General features: G+C 43.0%; 1 protein-coding gene across 1 annotated transcript in view; it reads right to left on the bottom strand.

The window, feature by feature from the left end:
* ADGRV1 (adhesion G protein-coupled receptor V1) overlaps positions 1 to 13626 on the bottom strand; it is a 479769-nt gene that overhangs the window by 133569 nt on the left and 332574 nt on the right. Inside the window, exon 85 of the mRNA XM_090037635.1 lies at positions 1601 to 1779. Coding sequence (XP_089893761.1) covers positions 1601 to 1779 — 179 coding nt within the window. The remainder of the gene's footprint in view (positions 1 to 1600; positions 1780 to 13626) is intronic.

Here is a 13626-nt window from a genome sequence, read left to right as displayed (position 1 = left end):
AAGCCAGAGTTGTTGTTAAAGTCATTTTAGGCTTAGCATATTATCCAGGAGATCCTTCAGATTTACTGGCTTGGTGGCCTACGGGGTATTCAAAAATACCAAATATCCGAGCTCCCTGCCACTGTTGTGGTAACATTCAGAAAGAGTTCTTTATGTTCAATACGGAGCAAACATATTTAAATAGTTCAGCTCCATCTACAAACTGGGCTTTCAGATTGGGTTTCTTCTTGTTTTTTGAGGGAACATTGACTATCTAAATCAAAACAGTGACAATGAAATAGTGTTTCACTGCATGCTGGAATGCCACCATTCCACAAACTGGCTGCAATGAACAGCAGAGGTCCCATTCTGCTATACACTGGGCTCCTTGTGCCCACTGCAAAGGAAGTGTGGCACCATAAAAGAACAATACCCAACTGAAATGCAAAGTTGATCATTGTAATTCTAAAGCACTTGGTCTCTAAATGCCAATATACCAAAATAAAACATAATAAGGGTGGGCTGAAAGCCAATATTAACTTAGAAGCCTGACTGAAATCTACTTGCTTTAAAAATAAAGGGGTTTTTTTGTTTTGTTTTTTTTTTAGAGAACCCTCAAGTATTAAGAATGGCTGTGCATTCTAAGCACTGTGACTTTTTCCATATTGCAATTTGAATGGAACATAGTGAACAGTCAGCATCTTTCTCTTGTGCAGAAGGTAGATGTGTTTTTGTTCTGGATCCTATTTTGATCTCCTTCTCCCCACCCCTCCCAAAAAAACCCCAAACAAAAACCAAACCAAACCAAACCCAAGAGTCTAGTAACCCTGGACAGCATTATCATTTATTAGGTAGGAAATGACATTTTTACTATAGACACTGTACCAAAGTGGCTTATACCAAAATGGAATAACTAGTACATCCTGGTAGTGTTCTAAAAAGCAGCTGTGTGCAATAAGCATGCAATTATGGCACATGGTGAGCAAGCATGCAGGGCGGGTATGTTATTTCACAATAACTTCATATCCTAAAATAGCTAAGATCATAGCCTGGCTTTTAAAAAAGAAGAAAACCAAAACCTTTTTGCCTTTATACTACCCCTCTTCTTTTTGAGTCTTACAAGGAAGTGTTGTTTTAATTAAATTAATTTACTCAGGTTAAATATAGTCCTGAGCCAGGCAATGTTAGCTTTGTGTTTATGGTAATGCTCACACTGAGAATACTTTAGAGTTCAGAATATTTATCAGCATGCTGAAGATCCACACGTATTTAGATAAAATACAGACACTTTCAAAAATATATTTGACACTGGTGGCAATAATTTCACCTTCTGATAAGGAATATTTTTAATAATCTAAAAAAAGAAGAATATATTTTAAAGGTGCAATTGATGCCCTGCTCCCTTCCAACTAAACTTACTGCCTTCTTTCACAGTGGAATTGCACAAGTTTTGTTCCTAGAGGGAACTCCACAGCCATGAAAGTGAGCAGCGGGTTTACTCAAAGTTGTGAGACACTGTCTACATTTAAGAAAAATGTAAGAAAAATGTAAAAAAAGAGAGACAAGAATACACAAAGACCAATCACCAAATAATATTTTCCCAAGAAAAAAAAAAACTTACAGATCATTGTGGACAAGGCCATAAATCTGTGCCATGGTCTGATGATAGGCCCCTTTCAGAATAATTAAAAGCAGGATCACAACAAAAGCTGGAAGTCCCCAACTCAAAATGAAGAAAACCAGATAGCGCCGCTCTGTGTGCTCATCATTCATCACCAGGACATACCAGAAGTTAACAGCCTAAGGAATAACACAGAATATTAAATCAATGTGATTTAATAAACAATTAACTATCAATAAAGCAAAACAATCAGAAAAGGCAGCATATTATATATTTTTGTGTAAGGGTATATATTTTTCCAACAAAGATTTGTTCTCATTTTTCCCCCCTTGTGTAATGAGAAGAGGTTTGATTAAAGAAGAGGTAAAGTTACTTTGATAGTTAGTTAAATTTGAAATTAGCATGAGAGAGAGGAAGATCCAATTTATTGCAACAAACATTCTGTTTTTGCACTGCAAAATCTGTTTGCTCCTGGGCTTTCATTGTCTCAAAGAGAAGGTTGACATAGTTTTAGTAGAGGCCTGATCTCTATTAAAAGTTCTATATACTAATTTTTAGCTGTCCACATCTTTTTCTAAAATACAAAACAAACCCCTTCAACAGTTTGATTGTAATGTAGAAACAGCAGGGTCATATAAATTGCTTTAAGTGAACAGACATTCACTTTTGATTCAGGAAATGCAGCCACATGCCCACAGTGGCTCAGGCCAGAAACCGGGGGCATTAAAGCATACCTCCCTACCTGCCTTCCACTGCCAAAGGGAAAGGACTGAAGCTCCAAGGCTTTTCCTGCATCCCTACTCAAGTGGAGGGGGCATGGTCAGGCCCCAGGCCCCAGCCCTGGGCTAGCACCTGGAGGCTGGGGGTTTAAATCCTGTCCCTGGGTGGGTCTGCCTGGGCCGGGGAGCAGTGCCTGCCAGGCTTCTGCCCATGTGCTCCCTGCTTGGGGGAGGTGGGGTAGGCAGCTCCTGCCAGGCTGAGGAGGGGATGGGTGGGGGAAAAGGTAGTGGCATTAAATTCATAAAAGCCTGAACGTGAATAGTCCTTGCTCTGAAGCAAGCATGGATTGAACACAGCAATTTACAACCTCAAGCACAACACAACAAGAAACAGCCAAAAGTCTTCACCTAAGCTAAGATACAGGCCAGTAAAACACAGTGACAGCACACAAAAATTAGTATAATTTAAAATGGAATGTAATAAACCAAAAAGAAAAAAGAAAGCCTTGCATAAGTTATATATAATCCTGAGCATCTCCTTACAGCAAGGTATTCAGAAAGTCCTTCTTGGGGAATCAGCAGGTGTTGGAGTGGAGATCCCACAGGCCTCATCTCTACTTGGGTTTTTACAGGCACACTTGTATCCCCTTTCCCCCTTCCATGCTTTGACATTAGTATGCTTGTCACCTATACCAGACAGCACAGCACAGCCCAGGCACGCAAAGCATCCTGGGATGCTTAGGGACTGATTTAACTTGAACAAGAAAGGGGCGTGGTACCGATGTTTTATCAACTGGTTTGACCTAAATCAGTTAAGTCTGATACTACGTTCAGCCAGGTTTATCTTAAACCAGTTTTGGCCATTTTGAAACTGGTTTATGCGCACTGAGCTTCTGCTATGTTACAGGTTTAAACGTGTTCCAGATCACTGAAACTAGTTTGTGTGTCATTTCTGTCCCTAGTCATGGTGCTTAGAGAAAGATTTCACCTTCCTTTGCACCTTTACAAACACCTTAACTGCATATGGACCCTTTGCAAAAGCAAATGCTTGATCACTCCCTTGCAATGAGTTAAGGTAGCTGGTGAAATGAAACTACATCTAAGCAGAAAAATGTAAGGATTTGAGTGTTATTTGGACTATTGACAAATCTTGATGAGAAGGACAAAGGGGGGAATAAATTTTAGTAAAAACTTAATGGAAAATACAAATAAATAAAAGTACACATGCATACACATCTCTAAAGTTATTTTACAAGGGTGTTTCAGAAAGTAATGACTTTCAAAATAAAATAATTTTGGATGCAATAATCATTTGCTGGACCACATCACTTCTCTATATAGTCATAAATGATGGATACCTTTGACAATCCCTCCAACAGTATTTGCCACTACCATGCAATATCCCACTCATTGCATACGAAATGGTTATATTTAAAAATTGCTGTTACTTTTTGAAACACACTTGTATCTTTTTAAGTTTACCTCATTATCAAATGGGGGCACACAAAATATATCATACTTGCAATGCATGAGTAGCACTTTGCAGCCCTACAAAAACAGTGCAATTGGGATGTACAGGGGTTCCAGCACTCTGGCTAGAGAGCTACAAAGTTTCCTCAAAGGAGAGCCCTCCAGCCAAGGGGCAATAGGAGGCTGCTCCTTGGGTCCCCCGTCCCCAGGGAGCTGAGTCACTAGCAACTTGTCATTCCCTTGCCAGGGAATGGAGCAAGCTGTCAATGACCAGCTTACAGTTACTGAAAAGCATCTGCTGGCAAAGACAAGCCCACTGCTACCTCGGGTGATGGACTGCTCTCCTTCCACCTGCCACTCCTGGTAGTCCCGTTGCTGCTCTCAAAACCTCGCCTTTTGCCAGGGCTCTTGCAGTACTGCAGGAATTCTCTCACCCTAACCCTACTGCCCCCATTTCCCACTCCACCAATCATCAGAACTGCTCCTGAAGCCTTTGAAACAGCAGTGGCTGTCACAACAGGGCTCCCTGACAGCTTGCTGCTGGGTGCATTATCAGGGAACTCTCCCTCCCTCTAGGGGAAGGAAAGCGGAGAACTGTGGGATGCTGAGGGTCCTGGAGACCCCTTTAAAATTACCTGCAATTGTATAGGCATTGTGTATAGTGCTGCAAATCCAAGAAGCTTCTCTTTGAAAGAGTAAGTATTCTGCAATGTTTTTTCCATCTTTATAGTGCTACAAACAGCTTGAATGGCTGTGTGCTTCATTTTTTGTAGAGCTCCAAGGGCACAGGTAGCCCTACAAATGTAATGCCTGTCCATGATCTTAGAGAACCATCAGCAAGACAATGAATAGGAAGTTAATAAAATTCTGAAGCACTGTTCCCCCATCATTAAAATTACTACAGTTTGAAAGCTTGTCTCGTTTGTTTTTTTATAGTTGGTCCAATAAAAGATATCACCCTAAGAAATCCTTGCCTCTCACAATAGTCCAGAAAATATATTCCAGCCCCAATCACTTTGTTTAATACATGATTACATACACACAAAATAAAAGGTCCAGCAAATTATTATGTTTTTTTTAAACAAATATCTCTAATGGTACCCATTCATGTTACATATTTAGCAACAAATTTCTTCACTTTCTTCCATCTTATAGAGGTTATACTAACCTGAGCTGTGGAAATAATTGATATCGTTATTTCTGGCCTTTTATTTTGTGAACAGATTATCCACCAACAGATTCCAAAGTTACAAAATACATCAGTTCAGACTTATTTGTGAATTTCATTAACTAAATATTTTGAGTTGCACTTCATTCAAGTGATAAACTGAATTCTGGAAATAAGTATTCTGGTTGCACTTTCTGGGATGGATTTATAAGTATTATGGATTAAGTTCTTGGTATTGTGTTTGTCTGCTGATTTATATAACTAAGTAATGGAAAAAACACTGTATACGATATACACAATCCTCACATTGATGGTTGAATAGTAATATTATTAGTCAATGAACAAAACCGGATCACATAACCTGGCTAATTAAGGAATGTAACAAAAGTTACTAATCATACAGTCAATTGCTGAGCATTCCTAGAAAAGAAACATTACATGAAAATAGAACTGAATAAGCACTCGCTTTGAATCTGAAAGAATATTTGTGAAAGGATTTTTCCATTGCCCCTGAGCTTTCTCAACAACTGTTAATGTCTCACTTTACATATAATATTAATTACTTATGTCAGAACCTGTCCTTGTCATCTACTGCAAAGGAAAGGGATTTCTTTTTGTGATGGGGAAGAAACATAAGAGTAATGGAAAACTGCTCTTCTGTAAAAACCGTCAAACTACATGGCCTTCTTGTCATACCTAAGCCTGGTTCAGTACGAGGACTGCTGACAGGACACCCTTGAACTGATTTATGCTATTATGTTTTGTCAGGGACTATTGGCTCTGTTAATTTTGACTATTAGCATGATTGTTCTCAGTCATGAAATTCAGTTTGTTTTTAAGAAGTCCTGCCGTATGTCCTTGTCCTTGTTTTCTCTATTTATTTAGTCAGCGTTACCTATCTTATCTCATTTATCACATAGATTATATTGCTCCAGTAGTCCTTGCAGAGCTTTAAGGCAATTTGGTCAGTTTACCATTTCCGGAGCAGCATCATTTTTATCTTGATAATTACAGGCCTCTTGTCTTCAGTTTCTTTTGATGTTCCAAAATTAAATAAAACAGTAGAGTTAATTTTAGCAAATGTTTTCCTGTTGCTATGCTGTAACAATAATCAGTTCTACCAAGGAATAAGATGTACGGTCCATTTCTCAGCTGTTCAGGTGGAGGAACTAATGCACAAGCTGTGATTGTTCGGAGGTTCAATACAAAACAATTATGCATTAATATAAAATCATAATGAGATAATGTTCATCTTGGTGGGGTTTTTCTTCTGGAATGAAACTACTGATTGTAGCTACCGTTCAAAATGTAATATGTTTTTATGACTACTTTTCTGTTTCTTTTCATAATGGAGCTATACATATGCTTGTAATCAACCACCATATGTATCAACATTATATAGAAGGCTTCCTCTTTTCCAGTGCATATGCCCATACTATTTAAAAATGGATATTAATGGATATCCAGGGTGTGGCAGGGCACTGTTGGTGCCTGCTACTTGAGGGATGGAACAGGAAGTAGCCAGGTGCTTGAGTACAGTGGCCATTTTGCAACCCAGGATATATAAAGCGTGAAGCAGCAGTTTGCTTCTGGCAGCCGTGAGACAGACATCAGCCAGTGGAGCTGAGGCTCAAAAACAGCTTGAAGGTTTATGGGCTGGGTCTATGGGGATGGAGGAGGCTCCAGGTCCTGGGCATGACCTAAAACTGCACCCTGCTGGGGATGGGTAGCCTAGTGGAACTGTTCATGGTGGAACAGTTCCCCAGAAATGCCAGGCAAGTTACCACCCTGGTGAAAGCCGGGTCGGGGTGCCTTATACCCTCCAGCCCCTGCACAATCCTTTTTGGGGAAAGCCCAGGCCAATGAGAGGCCTGTGGCTCACGGGATCCAGCACAGTTATAAGGGAAAAAGCAGGCAAACAGCTCAGGCCAGGACCCAGAGAGGGGCCCACCGTGAGGGATGCCCACAGAGCAAAGAGGCTTGGGATGGGTCCAGGGCCTAAGGGGGAGCCAAAGGTCCCAGGGAGGGGACCACACAAATGGGGGGAAGGGCACAGCCAAGCTTACCTGCATGAGATGCCATCTGCAAGGCTTGGGCTGCAGTGTATAAGTGGAATGGAGCTGCAGAGATCCCCCTAAACATTGGGGTACAAAAATGGGCAGCCTCCTGCCTAATTAACACCATAATTATGTATCATCAAGGTGTGGTAGGCGAGAGAGGCAGGCAGTTTGCCCCGAGATGGGTGGGCAGGCCAACATCAAACTGGCCCCAAGAGGTGACACCTGTTACACAGGGTTACATAAAGTGTTTGGAGTCTATTCAGCAATGATCAATCCTAAATATGGTCGTTACTGGGGCTACAAATGAATGTACAGGACAACATTCAGGAGCAACTATAACTAAAAAGAGGAGAAGCACATCATTTCACTCATACTTATTTACCCTACATTCTGTGGAGTTACTCCAGGTTTGCATTCATTTAAATAGGCTAAGAAACAGGGTCTCATATAGTTAATATTTTTCCATGCTTGTTGCTTTTCATTTGAGAGCTGTGCATTACACCATCAGAAACTGGTTTGTAAAAAAGTAAAAGCATATTTCAAATCAGACAGCCTCTCATAGGCTACTTCCAATAACGTAACATTTTAACTGGAATACATGCTTTTTCCTTGCAAGTATTTACCTTTCACAGCTCCTGTGCAATGTCTGTTGTACACACAAAAAAAGCTGATGTGACATCTCAAAGAATAAGTGACCTGTTATAGACAGGTTTTTAAAATACATGTTGGTCAGCGGTAGTATGTACCAGGCAGGGTAACAACATGGATTAAAACTTCTGTATGTTTTACAGCCATATAAGGTCATACGGCTGGCTGAATTTATCCAATTGTCAAAAAATGAAGGTGAATTTGGGAACCTGCTGGCTCCCTTGCAGTCACGTTGGCTTCAGACTTACAGGAGAATAGGTAATATTGCCATCACTATGTAAAACATTTAAGTTCCCCCCAGCACATTATAGGGAGAAACCAGGACAGGGTGGTACCTTACAGACTAACAGATGCTGGTGCCTACAAAAGCCTCTCTGAGCCACTTTGTCTTACATGTGGCACCCCATAACTTCACACTAATATGGAGCTAACTAGCTCTCTCTGGAGCACCATAAAAGCTCTAATGGCTGCTAATGAATGCATTGTCAGCATCTCCAGCTGACTAGTCATGATCCCCTTCCAGGTCAGCACTGAAGTGCTAGACTTTACATATATCTTGTCTTTGAAACATGTCCGACTCATTTTGAAATGTTTTGCACACTGTAGACATACAAATATAGATTCTGGGTCAAATCCAAGCCACTGTAAACTGATGCAGCTCTACTGGATTAGCCTGAATTATTTGGAATAGCATGTTTGGCCTGCCATCCGTTACACTCAGTGATTTACAGTTGTTAGCATTTTCATTGATTAACAGAAAAGCTTGAGGAAAGAGATTCTTTGCTAAGCATTTGAATCTATTGGCATCACATGTGTCAAAACAGATCTTTCTTTCCAATGTTACTGTTACATTATTATTATTATTATAGGAACCCAAACAAAAATTATTGCAAGGATTTTACAACGTGTGACTTGCCACAGGACAACAGATGGACAGAATTAAAAATAAAACAACAGAATCCAACAGAACCCCAAACGATTTCTCTCTCCACAGCAACCAAGTGTTTATGGCAATAACTGAGGAGAAAGAACTTAAAAAAATTATCTTGGGGAAAGAGAACTGCTTGTCCCTTTGTAGCACTCATGGGAAGATCCAGGATTTCATAAAGGGGGGGTGCAGGAGCAGTGACCTGTGCTTAAGAGATGGAAATGCAGTAGCAGTGGGTGGGTTCTTCAGCTGGAAGGCAGCAGCAATAGTAGTGGTGGCAGCACATCTGCTTCTGCACTGGCAGAGAACACCAGGGAACAGGGCAGGGAGGAAGGACTCCCCTACTGCTGCTGCTGTCTGCAGCTGAGCCCAGTTCCACATGGAGCCTGTCTGGAGTGGGCAGAAGTGGCTCCAGACCCTAACCCTCTGGACCTCCAGGGCAGCCAGGGACAGCAGCAGTAGTGGATGGGGGTGGGGAGGACAGGGAAAGGAGAGCTGTTCCCACTGAGCACAGTGGGGATGGGAGAAGGAATCCTTATTTGCTTTGGAGACTTACAGAAAAGTCTCTGGCTTCTGCTCCTGTGGAGTCATCACTGAAAGGGTGGTATGACCGTACCACTGCACTCTCATAGCTCTGCCCCTGGATACACCTGACTTACTCATTGGGCAGAGTAAAACTTCATAGGTCGAATACATTCAAGCACACTTGAACACAGGGGGGTATAGTTTTCATCTGTGGCTGCATCTACCACACATGAAAACCCTCACATTTTTACAGAAATACTGTTTATATGCACGTTGGACAAACTGGATGAGGGGCTCCATATGTAAACAACTTTGTACCCCCTTAGTATGAAATGTGAAAACAAATTTCATAGAGTCCCAATTTGGGAGGCTAAGTGAAGTCACATGGGCTGAGCAGCAAGGCAGGCAAGTAAAGCTGAGCTCTGCCCTAACATCTAGTATGTTTCCTGTTTATCCTCCACCCATGTGGCTCAAGTTTCAAAAGTGAGTTTCAGGACTCTAGATGGGTAGATCCCTTTGAGAACCAAAGGTATTTCTGTGTTATCTTTTGTCATGAATTATAAAGCACATAATGAATATCAATGACTTACATTTCATTACAGTTTTTAAAAAATCCTCCAATGAGCTAAATCTTAGGAATTACATTTACTGCTCTGTCCCTTTAAAGCTGGCTGATGAGGGTTTACAAGTCAAGAGGGGAATGGCCTGATAACACAGTCGAGAAGAAGAGAGAGAGATTGATTGATTGTCCTGGAAGGTTATGAAAGAAATTCTTGTAAGAAAAGAGAGATAAAGCCTTAGAAGCAAGATGAAGACTCTGTACAGAGAGCTCCAAGGGCAAAGAAAAGTCAAGAGATACAGCAAGGTTTCAACCAGTCAAAGAGTTCTACTGTTTGATTTAGAGTTATTATTTCATGCTATCTGTGTGATATAAGATAATCAGTTTTGTTAGATGAATATAATTATTCTACCATGATAGTTAATTTCCTCCTTTTGGAGCCCCGCAGTAATTCTATGACCCAATGGAAATGTATAATTAAAAAAAAAATACATGGTGGAATTCTACTTCCAATCATTAGACAGGACTGTACACCAGCTATTAGAGGATTCCTTTCCCTTTTGTTCTTGCAGATTTTATACAGTTAATCCAGGTTTCCTGGAAATAAAAGAAATGTAAACTACATGCAGTCATGTACTTGATAGAGATCATTCAGTGAGGAGTGGGTTAACAAAAATCTGTCAAGGATGATCTCAGAAATCCTGATTCTGCCTCCATGCAGGAAATTGGACTAGATGATTTCTTGAGGTGTCTTCTAGTCCCAAATTTCCGTGATTCTATGATATCATGCCCTGCTATAGAAACATGCACACAAACAGAAGGAGAGTGTATATTGCTATGATGAATTCATGGCAATTTATTTTCACAGTGAAAATTTACCCTAGAGTGTTGTGTGCCAGTTTTTCCTATGGCAGGATTATGAGATATGAAACCCCAGAGGCACACCTAAACATTTAACTTCTGTGCCAGTGGCTAGACTGTTGGCAGTGGTGGTGGCAAAACCAGCAGTGCAGCAACTGCTGTTTTTGCACGCACACCAAACTCTGCACCTGGGACTTGTGCCCTGTTTGCCCCTGCCCTTAGCTATACTATTGTGAAGCCACAGAATGTTAGAGGTTTAGCGCATTCCCTCCCACATGGGAGAAAAAAGGACTGAAGCATCCAAATGTGTGCTTCCTGTCTCACAGAAGAGCAAAAATAAAGCCCATCAGCCTGACTTCTATCCTGGGGAAGATCTTAGAGAAGTTTATTAAAGAGGCCTTCCTTAATGGACAGGATGACACCAACATCCTAAGGGATAGCCAGCATGGGTTTGTTGCAGGTAGGTCTTGCTTGACCAATCTCATTTCCTTCTACAACCAGGTGACCTATCACCTGGACAAGGGAGAAGAGATTGATGTCATATATCTTGACTTCAAAAAAGCCTTTGATCTGGTATCCCATGATCACCTCTTGGCAAAACTGGCCAATTGTGGCCTTGGGGCCACCACGATCCACTGGCTGGGGAATTGGCTCCATGGTCAGACCTAGAGGGTAGTAATTGATAACAGTCACTCATCATGGTGTCCTGTGACCAGTGGGGTCCCCCAAGGCTCTGTCCTTGGACCCGTATTGTTCAACATCTTCATTAATGATGTGGACACGGGAGTCAGAAGCAGACTGGCCAAGTTTGCGCACAACACCAAACTTTGGGGCAAAGCATCCACACCAGAAGACAGGCGGGTGATCCAGGCTCATCTGGACAGGCTCAGCAAATGGGCAGATGACAACCTGATGGTGCTTAACACTGAAAAATGCAAGGTTCTTCACCTTGGGAAGAAAAACCTGCAGCATCCTTACAGGCTCGGCAGTGCTACGCTGGCTAGCACTAAGGAAGAAAGAGACTTGAGGGTCATCATTGACCACACGATGAACATGAGCCTGCAACGTGATGCTGCGGCTAGTAAAGCAACCAAAATGCTGGCTTGCATCCATAGATGCTTCTCAAGCAAATCCTGGGACGTCATTCTCCCCTTGTACTCGGCCTTGGTGAGGCCACAGCTGCAGTACTGCATCCAGTTTTGGGCTTCACAATTCAAAAAGGAAGCAGAGAAGCTTGAGAGAGTCCAGCAAAGAGCCATGCGCATGATCAGAAGTCAGGAAAACAGATCACACGACGACAGTATGACCACCAGTATCTGGGGGAACATTTGTTCACCAGAACGCCCCAAGGGATGACAAGGTCGAACACTCATAAACTACTGCAAGACCGTTTCAGGCTGGACATAAGGAAGAATTTCTGTGCTGTCTGAGCCCCCAAGGTCTGGAACAGCCTGCCATCGGAGGTGACATTTAACACCTTCAGGAGCAAATTGGATGCTTATCTTGCTGGGATCCTATGACTCCAGCTGACTTCCTGCCCTTCGGGTGGGGGGCTGGACTCAATAATCTTCTGAGGTCCCTTCCAGTCCTAATGTCTATGAAATCCTGGGGGGGGGGGGGGGGGGGGGGGGGGGGGGGGGGGGGGGGGGTTGGGCTATGCTTGGACAGCAGCATTAGTTGGGGGAGTTGGGGGAGCTATGGTGAATTTTGGGGTAGCTGTAGCCCCTCCCATAGCCCTCCTCCCAGTGCTGTCACTGTAAGAGTAGCCTGGCCCAGGCCTAGACCCAGGCCCCCCGCTGGGAATAGCCTGGAGCAGCCCCTGCCCCAGCCTGCAGTGGCAGCCCACCCTTGTTCCATGCAGATCCAAGACACACACCGCAAATGCCTCCCAGAGTGCATGCAGCTGGAGAAGCCACGTCGCCCAGATAAGCCACTTGCGGATCAGTCCTGCACCCCACCCCAGCTGTGCAGAGCCTGCCCCTGCCTCAGCCCCACTCACTCCCTCACTGCTGTGTGAGCACCCCTCCCCACCCCAGCCACTGGAAGCCCGTGGCGTGGCCGGGCTGACTTGTGGCCCTACTGCTGTCCCGTGTTTGGTTGGGGGGGGGGGGAGTTAAGTCCCATTAGCCCACCCCTTCCACTGCCTATGGCTGCAGGTCACCTAGGAATACCAAGGATCCAGCCAGAATCTAAAAAATAATAATCATGTGAGACTTCAAGTACTTATGGACACAATGGCCAAATGTTTCCAGTCTTACAATGTAAAGAGAAACGATGTCTTCGCCTGCAAATGACAGCACCTTGAAATAGCTACAGGGGGAATCTATTTTCACCTTATTCAATGCAAAACACAGAAGTTGATTCAAGGAGATGGAGCACTATCAGAGATGGAGCTGTCAGGATAAGAGAAACCAGAATAATCTAAAATAAATTTAACCACTTTAATTCAGCAAGCTGAGATGGCTGACATCTGAAGTCATCTGTTGGCAAAAGAATGCAATTTCTCATTGAAATCCGTTGTTATGCCATATGACCAGAACACAGTAAGAGTGCTCAGAAACCCCTTTGGCTCCGCAAGGGCATTCAGCAATGCCTGAGAACTAAAAGGGGGGTGTACAACCAGTGGAAGGGAGGAGCTATCACCAAGCTACTCCTCAGCCTGTGAGTGTAGGAGGGCTATTAGGAAGGCCAAGGCAGAGATGGAACTCAGGCTAGCGTCCAGGATTAAGGACAACAAAAAGTCCTCTTTCAAGTACATTGGGAGCAAGAAGAGGGCACCAGGCAATGTAGGGCCCCTGCAAGATGCAAACGGTAATCTTGTGGCTACGCCACACAAGAAATCTGATATTTTAACAGTTTCTTTGCCTCTGTTTTCTTGAACAGGGACCAGGATATCCCACCCACCAGAAGTAGGGACAATCGCAGGAATAGCTCTGTCAGGCCTTCAGTCAGCGCAGATGTAGTTAGTGATCTTCTGGAAGGGCTAGACATTTTTAAATCTGTAGGCCCAGATGCTCTCCACCCAAGGGTGTTGAGGGAGCTGGCAGAGGTCATTGCAGAGCCCTTGGCCCAGCTGTATGAGCATTTG

The sequence above is a fragment of the Crocodylus siamensis genome, chromosome 3, assembly GCF_052110815.1.
Source record: "Crocodylus siamensis isolate JL-2025a chromosome 3, ASM5211081v1, whole genome shotgun sequence".
In the NCBI taxonomy this organism is placed as follows: Eukaryota; Metazoa; Chordata; order Crocodylia; family Crocodylidae; genus Crocodylus; species Crocodylus siamensis.
Note: the sequence above shows the minus strand (reverse complement) of the source record. Positions and strands in the feature narration are given on the sequence as shown.